This window comes from Pelodiscus sinensis, chromosome 4, assembly GCF_052426305.1.
Source record: "Pelodiscus sinensis isolate ZL-2025 chromosome 4, ASM5242630v1, whole genome shotgun sequence".
Taxonomy (NCBI): domain Eukaryota; kingdom Metazoa; phylum Chordata; order Testudines; family Trionychidae; genus Pelodiscus; species Pelodiscus sinensis.
Window position 1 is genome coordinate 337,065 of NC_143055.1, and position 16,217 is coordinate 353,281.

At 65.3% G+C, this 16,217-nt stretch overlaps 1 protein-coding gene across 9 annotated transcripts in view; it reads left to right on the forward strand.

Moving 5' to 3' along the window:
• LOXL3 (lysyl oxidase like 3) overlaps positions 1-16,217 on the forward strand; it is a 56,613-nt gene that overhangs the window by 1,442 nt on the left and 38,954 nt on the right. For 6 of the 9 annotated variants that reach the window (XM_089777671.1, XM_089777675.1, XM_089777676.1 and 3 more), the window contains exon 2: positions 14,648-14,970. In XM_089777671.1, the coding sequence (XP_089633797.1) occupies positions 14,655-14,970 (316 nt within the window). In that variant the 5' untranslated portion in view covers positions 14,648-14,654. Of the gene's footprint in view, positions 1-5,273; positions 5,426-14,647; positions 14,971-16,217 lie in introns of those variants that run through there. The other 3 variants (XM_089777673.1, XM_089777674.1, XM_089777672.1) reach the window with 3 other exon arrangements.

Genomic DNA, 16,217 nt, shown 5'->3' on the forward strand with positions numbered 1-16,217 from the left:
AGTGGGGTTTGGGTAGAGTGTGTTGCGGGGCTGTGGACTAAGTGTGTGCCGGGGACAGGAGTTGTGGACGACATGATGGGCTGTGCCCAGGAGGCTCCGGATGCTATTTCTGTATCTTTTGACAGTCTCTTAGGCCACGTCCAGACTACACCCCTGTCGGCAGAGAGGCGTAAATGAAGCACTTCGAAAGTGCAAATGAAGCCGGGATTTGAATTTCCCGCGCTTCCTTTGCATAATCACGTCATGGCGCTCTTTCGAAAAAGCGCTCTCTCGAAACTGGAACCGCAGTCTAGACGCGGTTCTTTTGAAAATAGAAGCCTTTTTCGAAAGATCGTGTAAAACCTCCAGAAATGAGGTTTTACAGGATCTTTCGAACAAGCGCCCCGTTTTGAAAGAACTGCATCTAGACTGCGGTTCCAGTTTCGAGAGAGCGCTTTTTCGAAAGAGCGCCATGACGTGATTATGCAAAGGAAGCGCGGGAAATTCAAATCCCGGCTTCATTTGCACTTTCGAAGTGCTTCATTTACGCCTCTCTGCCGACAGGGGTGTAGTCTGGACGTGGCCTAAGGTGCTCCAGGGCCACTCGTGTTTTCAGTTTTTTCCGTTACGGACTAACCCGGCTCCCCCTCGGACTTGTGCATTGTGTAGCTGGAAGAGGGCTGTGTAGTGGGAGTGTGTGTCTAGTGCCGGGGTGGGCAATAATTTTTGACCAGGGGCCACTTCAGAAATTTTTGAAGTGGCCCTGGGCTGCCCCATATGGGGTGGGGCCTCGGGTGGAAGGGGTGGGGCCAGGACACTTCCATGCTTCCTCACCCCACCTGATTGGCCTGGGGGCAGGGGAGCACGCCAAGTCTCCTCCAGCCCTGCCAGGGGCGCGTGGCACTTCTAAGCACCGCACACTCCTCGCAGGGCAGGGCAGGGCAGGGCAGGGCAGGGCGGTGGGAGGAGACTTTGTGCACTTCCCCTCCCCCAGGCCCTGTCCCGTGTGCAGGGCTGTGCGGGCGGGAGGTTGGGGAGGGGTACAGGATGTTGGAATTGTGCAGTGTCGGTCACATGGTGTGGATGGGGGGCGCGCAGCGTGCAGCGTGTTGTGGCTGTGTGCTCCGTTGGGCCTGGGCAGGGTTCTTGGTGCACAGCAGTGTGGTGTTGGGCAGTGTAGCGGCTGTGGAGCTGTGTGTAGCATGTGTTGAGTTTGCTGCCCGGGGCTCCTGGCAGCCAGCAGAGTGCTTGCGGAGCTGTAATTTATAACCCTGGGACGGGGACTCAGAATTTCCACAGCCACTGGAATTTTCTGCAGCTCCTGGAGGAGCCTGTGTGGGACAGGACCCAGGACAGGGTGGGTATGTGCCGAGGGGGCTCCTTTTACCCTTCCTGGGTGAGTCAGCACCTAGTTCTGCCCCGGATGCTCAGGCGTCTCCTGCAGCAGCTAGCAGCAGCTCGCAAGGCAGGGTCTGAGCCCCGGTGAGCCACATGGAGCAGCCTGTGCCCGGTAGCACTTGGCAGAGCTGTGCCCAGCGGCCATCTGGGGCTTCCTGGCAGCAGCTTGCCATGGAGTTGACATAGCTGCAGCTGCCCAAGTAGCTACACATCCGTCTAGATCACTGTCTGCAAACAAGCTGCTCAGAGCCCCAAGCAGACCCCAAAGAACCTGCCCCAGCCAGCCAAAGGTCTGTGCTACCCCCGCTGCACCCCGCGCGTCCCTTCTTCCAGCAGCGATGGGACCTGCCGGGCAGTAGCTACGTGGGGGGAAGGGAGAGGTATGCTGCCTGCACTCAGCTCCCCAAACTGCTGGGCTCTGCCCCCAGAGACTATGGGGCTGGAGAGCCCAGAGTGCAGGTCGGGGCCTTGCCCTGCAGAGCCAGGGCCCAGACTGAGATGTGGGAGGTTCCAATACCAAGCAAGGAGAAATGGTCTAGTGGTTAGAGCAGCAGGCCTGGGAGCCAGGCCTCCTGGGTTGTCTCCTGGCTCTGAAAGGGGAGTGGGGTCTAGTGGTTAGTGCAGCCAGTTCCTGGGTTCTGTCCTCACTACTGGGTGAGTTCCTCCCGAGGCTGTCGCTGGGGAGCGGCTGATCTCTCATTCCCTGGCCTCACAAAGGTCCGTTGAGCTCTGGAAGCCGCAGGGCTCTGTCCCTGAGCGAGGCTAATCCAGGCTGCTGGCTGGAGCAGGTCCTACTCATGGGAAGGGGCAGGCTGTACCCTGGCCCCGGAGAGCCACCCGCCTCCCTGCTGCACCTAAGGAAAGGCCTCCAGCCCTGGCGGGGCCATGGCTCCCCCACACCCCCCATGGAGGTAAAGCTGCCCCTGCAGGACTGCAGCTGCCCAGCATTGCCCGTGACAGGCCCACTCTGGCCTGTGGGAGAGCTGCACTGCTCTTGCCCGTCCGTCCCCACGGATGGGCCATGGGCTCCTCCGGCTCCCCCACCAGCCAGGCGCTTTCCATGGGTCTGAGCTCCACTGGGCCACCCAGCTGGGACCTGCGCCTGGCCTGGTGCTGGGAGGGGGATTGCTCGTGCCTGGCCCGGGCGCTGGATGGGTGTCTGGCGCCAGGCTCCTGCAAAGGAAGGTGCTGATGAGAGTGCCAGTGTGAGCGCCCTGCTCTCTCCTGCCGTGGGGCTGGAAATGGGGCTTTGGGGCTCAACCAGCACGTCTGAGTGAGTAGCCCTTGCAAGGGAGCTCAGGCATCGAGCTGAGCTTAGAGTGCCATGGTCTCCTGTGGCAGTGAGTTCCGTAGGCTAGGGCATGCTCCCAGGGCAGCTCTGTCTCCTGTTCCCAGGAGCCCCCCATGGCATGATCCATTCATTGCCCTGGGGCTGTGGGTGCCACCAGGGCCCCAGGTGTCTCTTGGGGATCCAGATTCCTGGGGGGCTTGGCCAGAGGCCCGGAGCCAGGCTCTGTGCAGTGCAGGGCCCCGTGGGAAGTGTTCCTGGGGCCCTGTGCGTTTGTCTCTCATCAGGTGGAGCTTGCGAGCCTGGGTCAGGCAGGCAGAGACCCTAGGGCCAGGCTGGGCCCCCCAGGAGAGACTCCACTCCTGGAGCTGGAGCATGTGCGGAGCCACTAGCCGAGAGATGCCTAGAAGAACCCGGGCCCCTTTGGCCTGCAGTCTGGAGGGGGCTGAGCCAGCGGCATTTCTGCAGCACTTGCCTCAGCTGGCGCTTGGGGGGGCACACAAGGCGGCTCCCAGGCAGGGCGAGGGTCAGACTTAGGCAGGCAGTTTAACTGGGAGGCCAGAAAGGGCTTGTGTCTTGCCTTTTCCAAAGCTGGCCTGGCCCAGGCCTCAGCACAAGTTCATGAGCCCCCAGAAATACCCTGCGCTGGCCGCACTGTCTCCCCCACGCTGTGCTGCCTGGCCTCAGGGCGGGGCAGATGGAGCCCCACGGCTTCTCTCTGGCACCCTTTCCCAAGCCCTGTCTTGCCTGTGGGTCAGGGCCAGGGCCCTGGAGCTTTGTCTTTGCCCTCCAGAGGGTCACAGCCCTTCCTGGTGCCACCTGGGACTGTCCCCAAACTTGCTTCTCCCAGTGCACCTGGCTCCACCCGGCACCCCTCTGCCCCCGTCGGCAGGGAGTGAGTCCTGGCAGCCAGCTGGGCAGTGGGGTTCTTCGCGCTCTGCTGCCTCAGGGCGAGTAGCTGGATGCTGGGACGTGGCTTTGTGCACGGCCAAGTCACCCCGGAGCCTTCCCTTGGGCTGAGCGGCTTCCGTCTCGCTGCAGGGCTGGTTTGCCTGTAGCTGCCCTCTCCCCGCTTCCGGAGTGGGAGCACTAGCACCGGGCAGTGTCCCGGGGCCGCCTCGCTAATGCTGCGCCCTGCTCCGCCTAGCAGCATCGTAGCAGAGGCTCTCGGGAGCTCGCATTCAGTGGTTTGCCCCAGGACCTGTAAAACTGCCAAGGCTGCTGCATTCCTGGATGAGGTCTCGTCTTATGCCTGGCCTGCACCCAGAGCTCCCCCAGATGGCCTGGCACGTGGCCGTATTGTGGCCTGGCACGTGGCCGTATTGTGACATGGCCATCTTGTGGCCTGGCACGTGGCCGTATTGTGGCCTGGCACGTGACCGTATTGTGACTTGCCACGTGACTATAGTGTGACTTGGCACATGGCCATATTGTGGCCTGGCACGTGGCTGTATTGTGACATGGCCATCTTGTGGCCTGGCACGTGGCCGTATTGTGACTTGCCACGTGACTATAGTGTGACTTGGCACATGGCCATATTGTGGCCTGGCACATGGCTGTATTGTGGCCTGGCACGTAGCCGTATTGTGACTTGCCACGTGACTATAGTGTGACTTGGCACATGGCCATCTTGTGGCCTGGCACGTGGCTGTATTGTGACATGGCCATATTGTGGCCTGGCACGTGGCCGTATTGTGGCCTGGCACGTGGCCGTATTGTGACTTGCCACGTGACTATAGTGTGACTTGGCACATGGCCATCTTGTGGCCTGGCACGTGGCCGAATTGTGACGTGGCCGTATTGTGGCCGGGCATGTGGCATTAAATCACATGCTGCTCACACAAGGCCACCCAGCTGGCTCTGTAGAACTGACCCATCCCCATCGTTGGTTCCCCACCTTAGTGCCAGGCGGACTCTTGGCTCTTGGCTCTGGCTCAGGAGCCTGCCTGGGTAGCAGGCTGGCCACTCACTGGCCCACCAAGGCTGGTGCCAGTGTCCGCGCTTGGCTCTGGCCCTGCCCTGACAGTGGTACTCGCACAGCAGCTTGGTGCTTTGGTTTGAGGCAGGCCCCTGCCCCAGCGAGGGGGAAGGGCCCTGCAGGGGTGGGGGAGAGGCTGTCCCAGCGGCAGGGGAGGCAAGCGGAAGGGGAAGCAGGGCAGATGGGGGCAGGAAGGGCAGAACGCCGGGTGTCCGCAAGGACAGGAGGCAGAGCAGGCTGTGTCCGTGCTGAGCTCCCAGTGCTCCAGGCAAGGGGAGGCTGTACGGAGGCTCCGAGCATGGAGACGGGCAGGCGTGGAAGGGGGATTGCTGAGTCCTTGTCCTTTCCCTCACCCCCCCCCAGTTCTGCAGGGCCCCTCGTTGCCCCAGCTGGCAGTGTTAACCCTTCCCGGCCCGTGCCTGGCGAGGAGGGGGCCTGGGCCTCGCACGCAGTCTGCCCGCGGCTGGCTCTCTCGTGCATTCCTGAGGGTTGGGAGCAGTCACGGAGCTGGGCTCCCTCTCAGCTCCCGCCCTGCTGTTTGCTCAAGGCCTGTCAGCCCTTCCCAGCCCCCGCAGTGGCTCTGAGGCCCATTCATGCCGGCGAGGCAGGCGCGTCTGGCGTGGCGGCACGGGGTGGGGCGGGTCGCATGGCCTGCTCTGGCGGGTCCCTCCCAGCCCCGGGCGGAGGAAAGAGCTTGGGCAGCCGCGTCCCTGCGCCACTGGAGCAGCCAGGCAGGCCACGCAGCATCTTCGCAGGCTGGGGAACGCGGACCTGAGCTCCAGGTGAGCGGGACACTGGGCTACACGCCGACCCTTCCCTGGCCCTGCAGCGCTGCGTGTGTAGACGTGAACTAAGGCCGGGCTACACGCCGACCCTTCCCTGGCCCTGCAGCGCTGCGCGTGTAGACGTGAACTAAGACCGGGCTACACGCCGGCCCTTCCCTGGCCCTGCAGCGCTGCGTGTGTAGACGTGAACTAAGACCGGGCTACACGCCGACCCTTCCCTGGCCCTGCAGCGCTGCGCGTGTAGACGTGAACTAAGGCCGGTCTACACGCCGACCCTTTCCTGGCCCTGCAGCGCTGCGCGTGTAGACGTGAACTAAGGCCGGGCTACACACCGACCCTTCCCTGGCCCTGCAGCGCTGTGCGTGTAGATGTGAACTAAGACCGGTCTACACGCCGGCCCTTCCCTGGCCCTGCAGCGCTGAGCGTGTAGATGTGAACTAAGGCCGGTCTACACGCCGACCCTTCCCTGGCCCTGCAGCGCTGCGCGTGTAGACGTGAACTAAGACCGGTCTACACGCCGACCCTTCCCTGGCCCTGCAGTGCTGCGTGTGTAGACGTGAACTAAGGCCGGGCTACACGCCGACCCTTCCCTGGCCCTGCAGCGCTGCGCGTGTAGACGTGAACTAAGACCGGTCTACACGCCGGCCCTTCCCTGGCCCTGCAGCACTGTGCGTGTAGACGTGCCCTAAGGCGGGGCTACACGCCGACCCTTCCCTGGCCCTGCAGCGCTGTGCGTGTAGACGTGAACTAAGACCGGTCAACACGCCGACCCTTCCCTGGCCCTGCAGCGCTGTGCGTGTAGACGTGAACTAAGGCCGGGCTACACGCCGACCCTTCCCTGGCCCTGCAGCGCTGTGCGTGTAGACGTGAACTAAGGCCGGGCTACATGCCGGCCCTTCCCTGGCCCTGCAGCGCTGCGCGTGTAGACGTGAACTAAGACCGGGCTACACGCCGACCCTTCCCGGGCCCTGCAGCGCTGAGCGTGTAGACGTGAACTAAGACCGGGCTACACGCCGGCCCTTCCCTGGCCCTGCAGCGCTGCGTGTGTAGACGTGAACTAAAACCGGGCTACACACCGACCCTTCCCTGGCCCTGCAGCGCTGCGTGTGTAGACGTGAACTAAGACCGGGCTACACACCGACCCTTCCCTGGCCCTGCAGCGCTGCGTGTGTAGACGTGAACTAAGGCCGGGCTACACGCCGACCCTTCCCTGGCCCTGCAGCGCTGTGCGTGTAGATGTGAACTAAGACCGGTCTACACGCCGACCCTTCCCTGGCCCTGCAGCGCTGTGCGTGTAGACGTGAACTAAGGCCGGGCTACACACCGACCCTTCCCTGGCCCTGCAGCGCTGCGTGTGTAGACGTGAACTAAGGCCGGTCTACACGCCGACCCTTTCCTGGCCCTGCAGCGCTGCGCGTGTAGACGTGAACTAAGGCCGGGCTACACACCGACCCTTCCCTGGCCCTGCAGCGCTGAGCGTGTAGATGTGAACTAAGACCGGTCTACACGCCGGCCCTTCCCTGGCCCTGCAGCGCTGAGCGTGTAGATGTGAACTAAGGCCGGTCTACACGCCGACCCTTCCCTGGCCCTGCAGCGCTGCGCGTGTAGACGTGAACTAAGACCGGTCTACACGCCGACCCTTCCCTGGCCCTGCAGTGCTGCGTGTGTAGACGTGAACTAAGGCCGGTCTACACGCCGACCCTTCCCTGGCCCTGCAGCGCTGCGCGTGTAGACGTGAACTAAGGCCGGGCTACACGCCGACCCTTCCCTGGCCCTGCAGCGCTGCGCGTGTAGACGTGAACTAAGACCGGGCTACACGCCGACCCTTCCCTGGCCCTGCAGCGCTGAGCGTGTAGACGTGAACTAAGGCCGGGCTACACGCCGACCCTTCCCTGGCCCTGCAGCGCTGCGCGTGTAGACGTGAACTAAGACCGGGCTACACGCCGACCCTTTCCTGGCCCTGCAGCGCTGTGCGTGTAGATGTGAACTAAGGCCGGTCTACACGCCGACCCTTCCCTGGCCCTGCAGCGCTGCGCGTGTAGACGTGAACTAAGACCGGTCTACACGCCGGCCCTTCCCTGGCCCTGCAGCACTGTGCGTGTAGACGTGCCCTAAGGCGGGGCTACACGCCGACCCTTCCCTGGCCCTGCAGCGCTGTGCGTGTAGACGTGAACTAAGACCGGTCAACACGCCGACCCTTCCCTGGCCCTGCAGCGCTGTGCGTGTAGACGTGAACTAAGGCCGGGCTACACGCCGACCCTTCCCTGGCCCTGCAGCGCTGTGCGTGTAGACGTGAACTAAGGCCGGGCTACATGCCGGCCCTTCCCTGGCCCTGCAGCGCTGCGCGTGTAGACGTGAACTAAGACCGGGCTACACGCCGACCCTTCCCGGGCCCTGCAGCGCTGAGTGTGTAGACGTGAACTAAGACCGGGCTACACGCCGGCCCTTCCCTGGCCCTGCAGCGCTGCGTGTGTAGACGTGAACTAAGACCGGGCTACACGCCGGCCCTTCCCTGGCCCTGCAGCACTGCGTGTGTAGACGTGAACTAAGACCGGGCTACACACCGACCCTTCCCTGGCCCTGCAGCGCTGCGTGTGTAGACGTGAACTAAGGCCGGGCTACACGCCGACCCTTCCCTGGCCCTGCAGCGCTGTGCGTGTAGATGTGAACTAAGACCGGGCTACACGCTGACCCTTCCCTGGCCCTGCAGCGCTGAGCGTGTAGACGTGAACTAAGGCCGGTCTACACGCCGACCCTTCCCTGGCCCTGCAGCGCTGCGCGTGTAGACGTGAACTAAGGCCGGTCTACACGCCGACCCTTCCCTGGCCCTGCAGCGCTGTGCGTGTAGACGTGAACTAAGACCGGGATACACGCCGACCCTTCCCTGGCCCTGCAGCGCTGCGTGTGTAGACGTGAACTAAGACCGGTCTACACACCGACCCTTCCCTGGCCCTGCAGCGCTGCGCGTGTAGACGTGAACTAAGGCCGGTCTACACGCCGACCCTTCCCTGGCCCTGCAGCGCTGTTTGTGTAGACGTGAACTAAGACCGGGCTACACGCCGGCCCTTCCCTGGCCCTGCAGCGCTGAGCGTGTAGACGTGAACTAAGACCGGTCTACATGCCGACCCTTCCCTGGCCCTGCAGCGCTGCGTGTGTAGACGTGAACTAAGACCGGGCTACACGCCGGCCCTTCCCTGGCCCTGCAGCGCTGTTTGTGTAGACGTGAACTAAGACCGGGCTACACGCCGGCCCTTCCCTGGCCCTGCAGCGCTGTGCATGTAGACGTGAACTAAGGCCGGGCTACACGCCGACCCTTCCCTGGCCCTGCAGCGCTGTGCGTGTAGACGTGAACTAAGGCCGGGCTACATGCCGGCCCTTCCCTGGCCCTGCAGCGCTGCGTGTGTAGACGTGAACTAAAACCGGGCTACACACCGACCCTTCCCTGGCCCTGCAGCGCTGTGCGTGTAGACGTGAACTAAGACCGGTCTACACGCCGGCCCTTCCCTGGCCCTGCAGCGCTGCGTGTGTAGACGTGAACTAAGACCGGGCTACACGCCGGCCCTTCCCTGGCCCTGCAGCGCTGTGCGTGTAGACGTGAACTAAGACCGGGCTACACGCCGACCCTTCCCTGGCCCTGCAGCGCTGTGCGTGTAGACGTGAACTAAGGCCGGTCTACACGCCGACCCTTCCCTGGCCCTGCAGCGCTGCGCGTGTAGACGTGAACTAAGACCGGTCTACACGCCGACCCTTCCCTGGCCCTGCAGCGCTGAGCGTGTAGACGTGAACTAAGACCGGGCTACACGCCGGCCCTTCCCTGGCCCTGCAGCGCTGAGCGTGTAGATGTGAACTAAGACCGGTCTACACGCCGGCCCTTCCCTAGCCCTGCAGCGCTGTGCGTGTAGACGTGAACTAAGACCGGTCTACACGCCGGCCCTTCCCTGGCCCTGCAGCGCTGTGCGTGTAGACGTGAACTAAGGCCGGTCTACACGCCGACCCTTCCCTGGCCCTGCAGCGCTGCGCGTGTAGACGTGAACTAAGACCGGGCTACACGCCGACCCTTCCCTGGCCCTGCAGCGCTGAGCGTGTAGACGTGAACTAAGACCGGGCTACACGCCGGCCCTTCCCTGGCCCTGCAGCGCTGAACGTGTAGACGTGAACTAAGACCGGTCTACACGCCGACCCTTCCCTGGCCCTGCAGCGCTGCATGTGTAGACGTGAACTAAGACCGGGCTACACGCCGGCCCTTCCCTGGCCCTGCAGCGCTGTTTGTGTAGACGTGAACTAAGACCGGTCTACACGCCGACCCTTCCCTGGCCCTGCAGCGCTGCGTGTGTAGACGTGAACTAAGACCGGGCTACACACCGACCCTTCCCGGGCCCTGCAGCGCTGTGCGTGTAGACGTGAACTAAGACCGGGCTACACACCGACCCTTCCCTGGCCCTGCAGCGCTGTGCGTGTAGACGTGAACTAAGACCGGTCTACACGCCGACCCTTCCCTGGCCCTGCAGCGCTGAGCGTGTAGACGTGAACTAAGGCCGGGCTACACACCGACCCTTCCCTGGCCCTGCAGCGCTGAGCGTGTAGATGTGAACTAAGGCCGGTCTACACGCCGACCCTTCCCTGGCCCTGCAGCGCTGCGCGTGTAGATGTGAACTAAGACCGGTCTACACACCGACCCTTCCCTGGCCCTGCAGCGCTGAGCGTGTAGACGTGAACTAAGGCCGGGCTACACGCCGACCCTTCCCTGGCCCTGCAGCGCTGCGTGTGTAGACGTGAACTAAGACCGGTCTACACGCCGACCCTTCCCTGGCCCTGCAGCGCTGTGCGTGTAGATGTGAACTAAGACCGGTCTACACACCGACCCTTCCCTGGCCCTGCAGCACTGCGCGTGTAGACGTGAACTAAGGCCGGGCTACACGCCGACCCTTCCCTGGCCCTGCAGCGCTGAGCGTGTAGACGTGAACTAAGGCCGGGCTACACGCCGACCCTTCCCTGGCCCTGCAGCGCTGAGCGTGTAGACGTGAACTAAGGCCGGGCTACACGCCGACCCTTCCCTGGCCCTGCAGCGCTGCGCGTGTAGACGTGAACTAAGACCGGTCTACACACCGACCCTTCCCTGGCCCTGCAGCGCTGCGCGTGTAGACGTGAACTAAGGCCGGGCTACACGCTGACCCTTCCCTGGCCCTGCAGCGCTGCGTGTGTAGACGTGAACTAAGACCGGGCTACACGCCGACCCTTCCCTGGCCCTGCAGCGCTGCGTGTGTAGACGTGAACTAAGACCGGGCTACACGCTGACCCTTCCCTGGCCCTGCAGCGCTGCGTGTGTAGACGTGAACTAAGACCGGGCTACACGCCGGCCCTTCCCTGGCCATTCCCGGGAGCAGATGGAACCACCTGGGGCTGGATTGTTTCTGCGGCAGCATGTGAGCCTGTGTACTGCGGAGCCTGGTCATGGCGTGGAGCGGAGCAGGCTGGCGTGGGGAGAGAGCTGCTGTTACTGGCAGGCAGGAGGCTGGGTCCCAGCTTGTGCTGGAGGCCTGGCGTTCAGTGTCAGGCAGAGGAGAAGGCAGCTGGTGACAGGAGGGCGGGTGAGCGGTCGTGGCCTGGCTGGTGGCGTGAGGTGGGAGTCCGGAAGGGGACACAAGTGACCTGTCCGGGCCTGGGCAGGGCTGGCAGGGGCTTCAGCAGTTGGAACAGAGGGGAAGGGCGGGGGATCGTCCTTCGGAGAATGTCCAGCCTGTCCTGCTACACAGGCTCCCTGCCCCCTACCTCTCTGGCTCCCTGCCCCTCACACCTGCACCTCCTGCTACACGGGCTCCCTGCCCCCTACCTCTCGGGCTCCCTGCACCTCCTGCTACACGGGCTCCCTGCCCCCTACCTCTCGGGCTCCCTGCCCCTCACACCTGCACCTCCTGCTACACGGGCTCCCTGCCCCGCACCTCTGCCGGGCTCCCTGCCCGTCAGACCTGCACCTCCTGCTACACGGGCTCCCTGCCCCTACCCCTCTGGCTCCCTGCCCCTCAGACCTGCACCTCCTGCTACACGGGCTCCCTGCCCCCTACCTCTCGTGCTCCCTGCCCCTCACACCTGCACCTCCTGCTACACGGGCTCCCTGCCCCCCACCTCTGCCGGGCTCCCTGCCCGTCAGACCTGCACCTCCTGCTACACGGGCTCCCTGCCCCCTACCCCTCTGGCTCCCTGCCCCTCAGACCTGCACCTCCTGCTACACGGGCTCCCTGCCCCCTACCTCTCGTGCTCCCTGCCCCTCACACCTGCACCTCCTGCTACATGGGCTCCCTGCCCCCCACCTCTCCGGCTCCCTGCCCCTCAGACCTGCACCTCCTGCTACACGGGCTCCCTGCCCCCCACCTCTCTGGCTCCCTGCCCCTCAGACCTGCACCTCCTGCTACACGGGCTCCCTGCCCCCTACCTCTCCGGCTCCCTGCCCCCTCAGACCTGCACCTCCTGCTACACGGGCTCCCTGCCCCCCACCTCTCCGGCTCCCTGCCCCCTCAGACCTGCACCTCCTGCTACACGGGCTCCCTGCCCCCCACCTCTCCGGCTCCCTGCCCCCTCTCACCTGCACCTCCTGCTACACGGGCTCCCTGCCCCCCACCTCTCTGGCTCCCTGCCCCTCAGACCTGCACCTCCTGCTGCACGGGCTCCCTGCCCCCCACCTCTCCGGCTCCCTGCCCCCTCTCACCTGCACCTCCTGCTACACGGGCTCCCTGCCCCCCACCTCTCCGGCTCCCTGCCCCTCAGACCTGCACCTCCTGCTACACAGGTTCCCTGCCCCCTACCTCTCTGGCTCCCTGCCCCTCAGACCTGCACCTCCTGCTACACGGGCTCCCTGCCCCCCACCTCTCCGGCTCCCTGCCCCTGAGACCTGCACCTCCTGCTACACGGGCTCCCTGCCCCCCACCTCTGCCCGGCTCCCTGCCCCCTCTCACCTGCACCTCCTGCTACACGGGCTCCCTGCCCCCCACCTCTCCGGCTCCCTGCCCCTCAGACCTGCACCTCCTGCTACACGGGCTCCCTGCCCCCCACCTCTCGGGCTCCCTGCCCCTCAGACCTGCACCTCCTGCTACACGGGCTCCCTGCCCCCCACCTCTGCCTGGCTCCCTGCCCCCTCTCACCTGCACCTCCTGCTACACGGGCTCTCTGCCCCCCACCTCTCCGGCTCCCTGCCCCTCAGACCTGCACCTCCTGCTACACGGGCTCCCTGCTCCCCACCTCTCGGGCTCCCTGCCCCTCAGACCTGCACCTCCTGCTACACGGGCTCCCTGCCCCCCACCTCTGCCCGGCTCCCTGCCCCTCAGACCTGCACCTCCTGCTACACAGGCTCCCTGCCCCCCACCTCTGCCCGGCTCCCTGCCCCCTCTCTCCTGCACCTCCTGCTACATGGGCTCCCTGCCCCCCACCTCTGCCGGGCTCCCTGCCCCTCAGACCTGCACCTCCTGCTACACGGGCTCCCTGCCCCCCACCTCTCCGACTCCCTGCCCGTCAGACCTACACCTCCTGCTACACGGGCTCCCTGCCCCCCACCTCTCCGGCTCCCTGCCCCTCACACCTGCACCTCCTGCTACACAGGCTCCCTGCCCCCCTCCTCTGCCCGGCTCCTTGCCCCCTCTCACCTGCACCTCCTGCTACACGGGCTCCCTGCCCCCCTCCTCTGCCCGGCTCCCTGCCCCCTCTCAGCTGCACCTCCTGCTACACGGGCTCCCTGCCCCCCTCCTCTGCCCGGCTCCCTGCCCCCTCTCACCTGCACCTCCTGCTACACGGGCTCCCTGCCCCCTCCTCTGCCCGGCTCCCTGCCCCCTCTCAGCTGCACCTCCTGCTACACGGGCTCCCTGCCCCCCTCCTCTGCCCGGCTCCCTGCCCCCTCTCACCTGCACCTCCTGCTACACGGGCTGCCTGCCCCCTCCTCTGCCCGGCTCTCTGCCCCCTCTCACCTGCACCTCCTGCTACACGGGCTCCCTGCCCCCTCCTCTGTCCGGCTCCCTGCCCCCTCTCACCTGCACCTCCTGCTACACGGGCTCCCTGCCCCCTTCCTCTGCCCAGCTCCCTGCCCGCTCTCAGCTGCACCTCCTGCTACACGGGCTCCCTGCCCCCCTCCTCTGCCCGGCTCCCTGCCCCCTCTCAGCTGCACCTCCTGCTACACGGGCTCCCTGCCCCCCTCCTCTGTCCGGCTCCCTGCCCCCTCTCACCTGCACCTCCTGCTACACGGGCTCCCTGCCCCCCTCCTCTGCCCGGCTCCCTGCCCCCTCTCAGCTGCACCTCCTGCTACACGGGCTCCCTGCCCCCCTCCTCTGCCCGGCTCCCTGCCCCCTCTCACCTGCACCTCCTGCTACACGGGCTCCCTGCCCCCTCCTCTGCCCGGCTCCCTGCCCCCTCTCAGCTGCACCTCCTGCTACACGGGCTCCCTGCCCCCCTCCTCTGCCCAGCTCCCTGCCCCCTCTCACCTGCACCTCCTGCTACACGGGCTCCCTGCCCCCCTCCTCTGCCCGGCTCCCTGCCCCCTCTCAGCTGCACCTCCTGCTACACGGGATCCCTGCCTCCTCCTCTGTCCGGCTCCCTGCCCCCTCTCAGCTGCACCTCCTGCTACACGGGCTCCCTGCCCCCTCCTCTGTCCGGCTCCCTGCCCCCTCTCAGCTGCACCTCCTGCTACACGGGCTCCCTGCCCCCCTCCTCTGTCCGGCTCCCTGCCCCCTCTCAGCTGCACCTCCTGCTACACGGGCTCCCTGCCCCCTCCTCTGTCCGGCTCCCTGCCCCCTCTCAGCTGCACCTCCTGCTACACGGGCTCCCTGCCCCCTCCTCTGTCCGGCTCCCTGCCCCCTCTCAGCTGCACCTCCTGCTACACGGGCTCCCTGCCCCCCTCCTCTGTCCGGCTCCCTGCCCCCTCTCAGCTGCACCTCCTGCTACACGGGCTCCCTGCCCCCCTCCTCTGCCCAGCTCCCTGCCCCTCAGACCTGCACCTCCTGCTACACGGGCTCCCTGCCCCCTCCTCTGTCCGGCTCCCTGCCCCCTCTCAGCTGCACCTCCATCTCCCATCCCACTCCCTGGACTCCCTACCTCTCCACCCCCAACCTGCACTGTGGGCTTCTCTCCATCGCGGGCAGAAGCACATGGCGCTCTGTCCTGTGACTCCTGGCCTCAGCGTCTCTGCTGCTCCACAGGGCAGGCTGCAAACCCCCATCTGAGCCCTGCCCCTTTCCTCAGCAGGTCCATGGCAGCCATGAGGAGCAGCAGTTCCCGGGCATGGCAGGAGCTGCTGGCCCTGCTCTGCGGCGTCTGGCTCTGGGTGGGTGCTGCCCAGCGCACGGGGCCCACGCCCACGGCACCCAGCCCCAAGCTGCAGTTCCGCCTGGCCGGGTACCCCCGCAAGCACAACGAGGGGCGCATCGAGGTCTTCTACAATGAGGAGTGGGGCACCATCTGCGACGACGACTTCACGCTGGCCAACGCGCACGTGCTGTGCCGGCACCTTGGCTTCGTGGCCGCCACCGGCTGGGCCCACAGTGCCAAATACGGCAAAGGCGTTGGTGAGGGGTGGGGCTGGCATGTGCCCGGCTGCCAGGCTAGTGTCTGTGGGCATGTGGGGGCTGGGCAGAGGGGTTGTGTGACGGGATGATGGGGGAGTGCGCATGTGCATGCAGTGCAGCTATGTGTGTACATGATGGAGTGCTTATGCTCAGTGAGGCAGTGTGGGTGCGCAGTGGGGCTGGCACTGTGTGTGCAGTGTGTGTGTGTTTGTGTATGTGTGCGCACAGTGGGGTTGGTGCTGTGTGCACAGTCTGTGCGCATTGTGTGCGTGTGCAGTGGGGCTGGTGCTGTGTGCGCAGTGTGTGTGTGCATGGGCAGTGGGGCTGGTACTGTGTGTGCAGCGTGTCTGTGTGTGTGCGTCGTGGGGCTCACTGTGTGAGCAGTTGTGTATACGTGTGCCATGGGGCTGGCACTGCGTGAGCAGTATGTGTGTGTGTGTGTGAGCGCAGTGGGGCTGGCGCCGCATGTGCAGTGTGTGTGTGTGAGTGCAGTGGGGCTGGCACTTTGTGCGCAGTGTATGTGTTAGCGCAGTGGGTCTGGCGCCGCGTGTGCGGTGTGTGTTGAGCGCAGTGGGGCTGGCACTGTGTGCGCAGTGTGAGTGTGTGTGGCGCCGCGTGTGCAGTGTGAGTGTGTGAGCAGTGGGGCTGGCACTGTGTGTGCAGTGTGAGTGTGTGTGGCGCCGCGTGTGCAGTGTGAGTGTGTGAGCAGTGGGGCTGGCCCTGTGTGCACAGTGTGAGTGTGTGTGCAGTGGGGCTGGCCCTGTGTGCGCAGTGTGAGTGTGTGTGCAGTGGGGCTGGCCCTGTGTGCGCAGTGTGAGTGTGTGTGCAGTGGGGCTGGCCCTGTGTGCGCAGTGTGAGTGTGTGAGCAGTGGGGCTGGCCCTGTGTGCGCAGTGTGAGTGTGTGTGCAGTGGGGCTGGCCCTGTGTGCGCAGTGTGAGTGTGTGTGCAGTGGGGCTGGCCCTGTGTGCGCAGTGTGAGTGTGTGTGCAGTGGGGCTGGCCCTGTGTGCGCAGTGTGAGTGTGTGTGCAGTGGGGCTGGCCCTGTGTGCGCAGTGTGAGTGTGTGTGCAGTGGGGCTGGCCCTGTGTGTGCAGTGGGGCTGGCCCTGTGTGCGCAGTGTGAGTGTGTGTGCAGTGGGGCTGGCCCTGTGTGCGCAGTGTGTGTGTGAGCAGTGGGGCTGGCCCTGTGTGTGCAGTGGGGCTGGCCCTGTGTGCGCAGTGTGAGTGTGTGTGCAGTGGGGCTGGCCCTG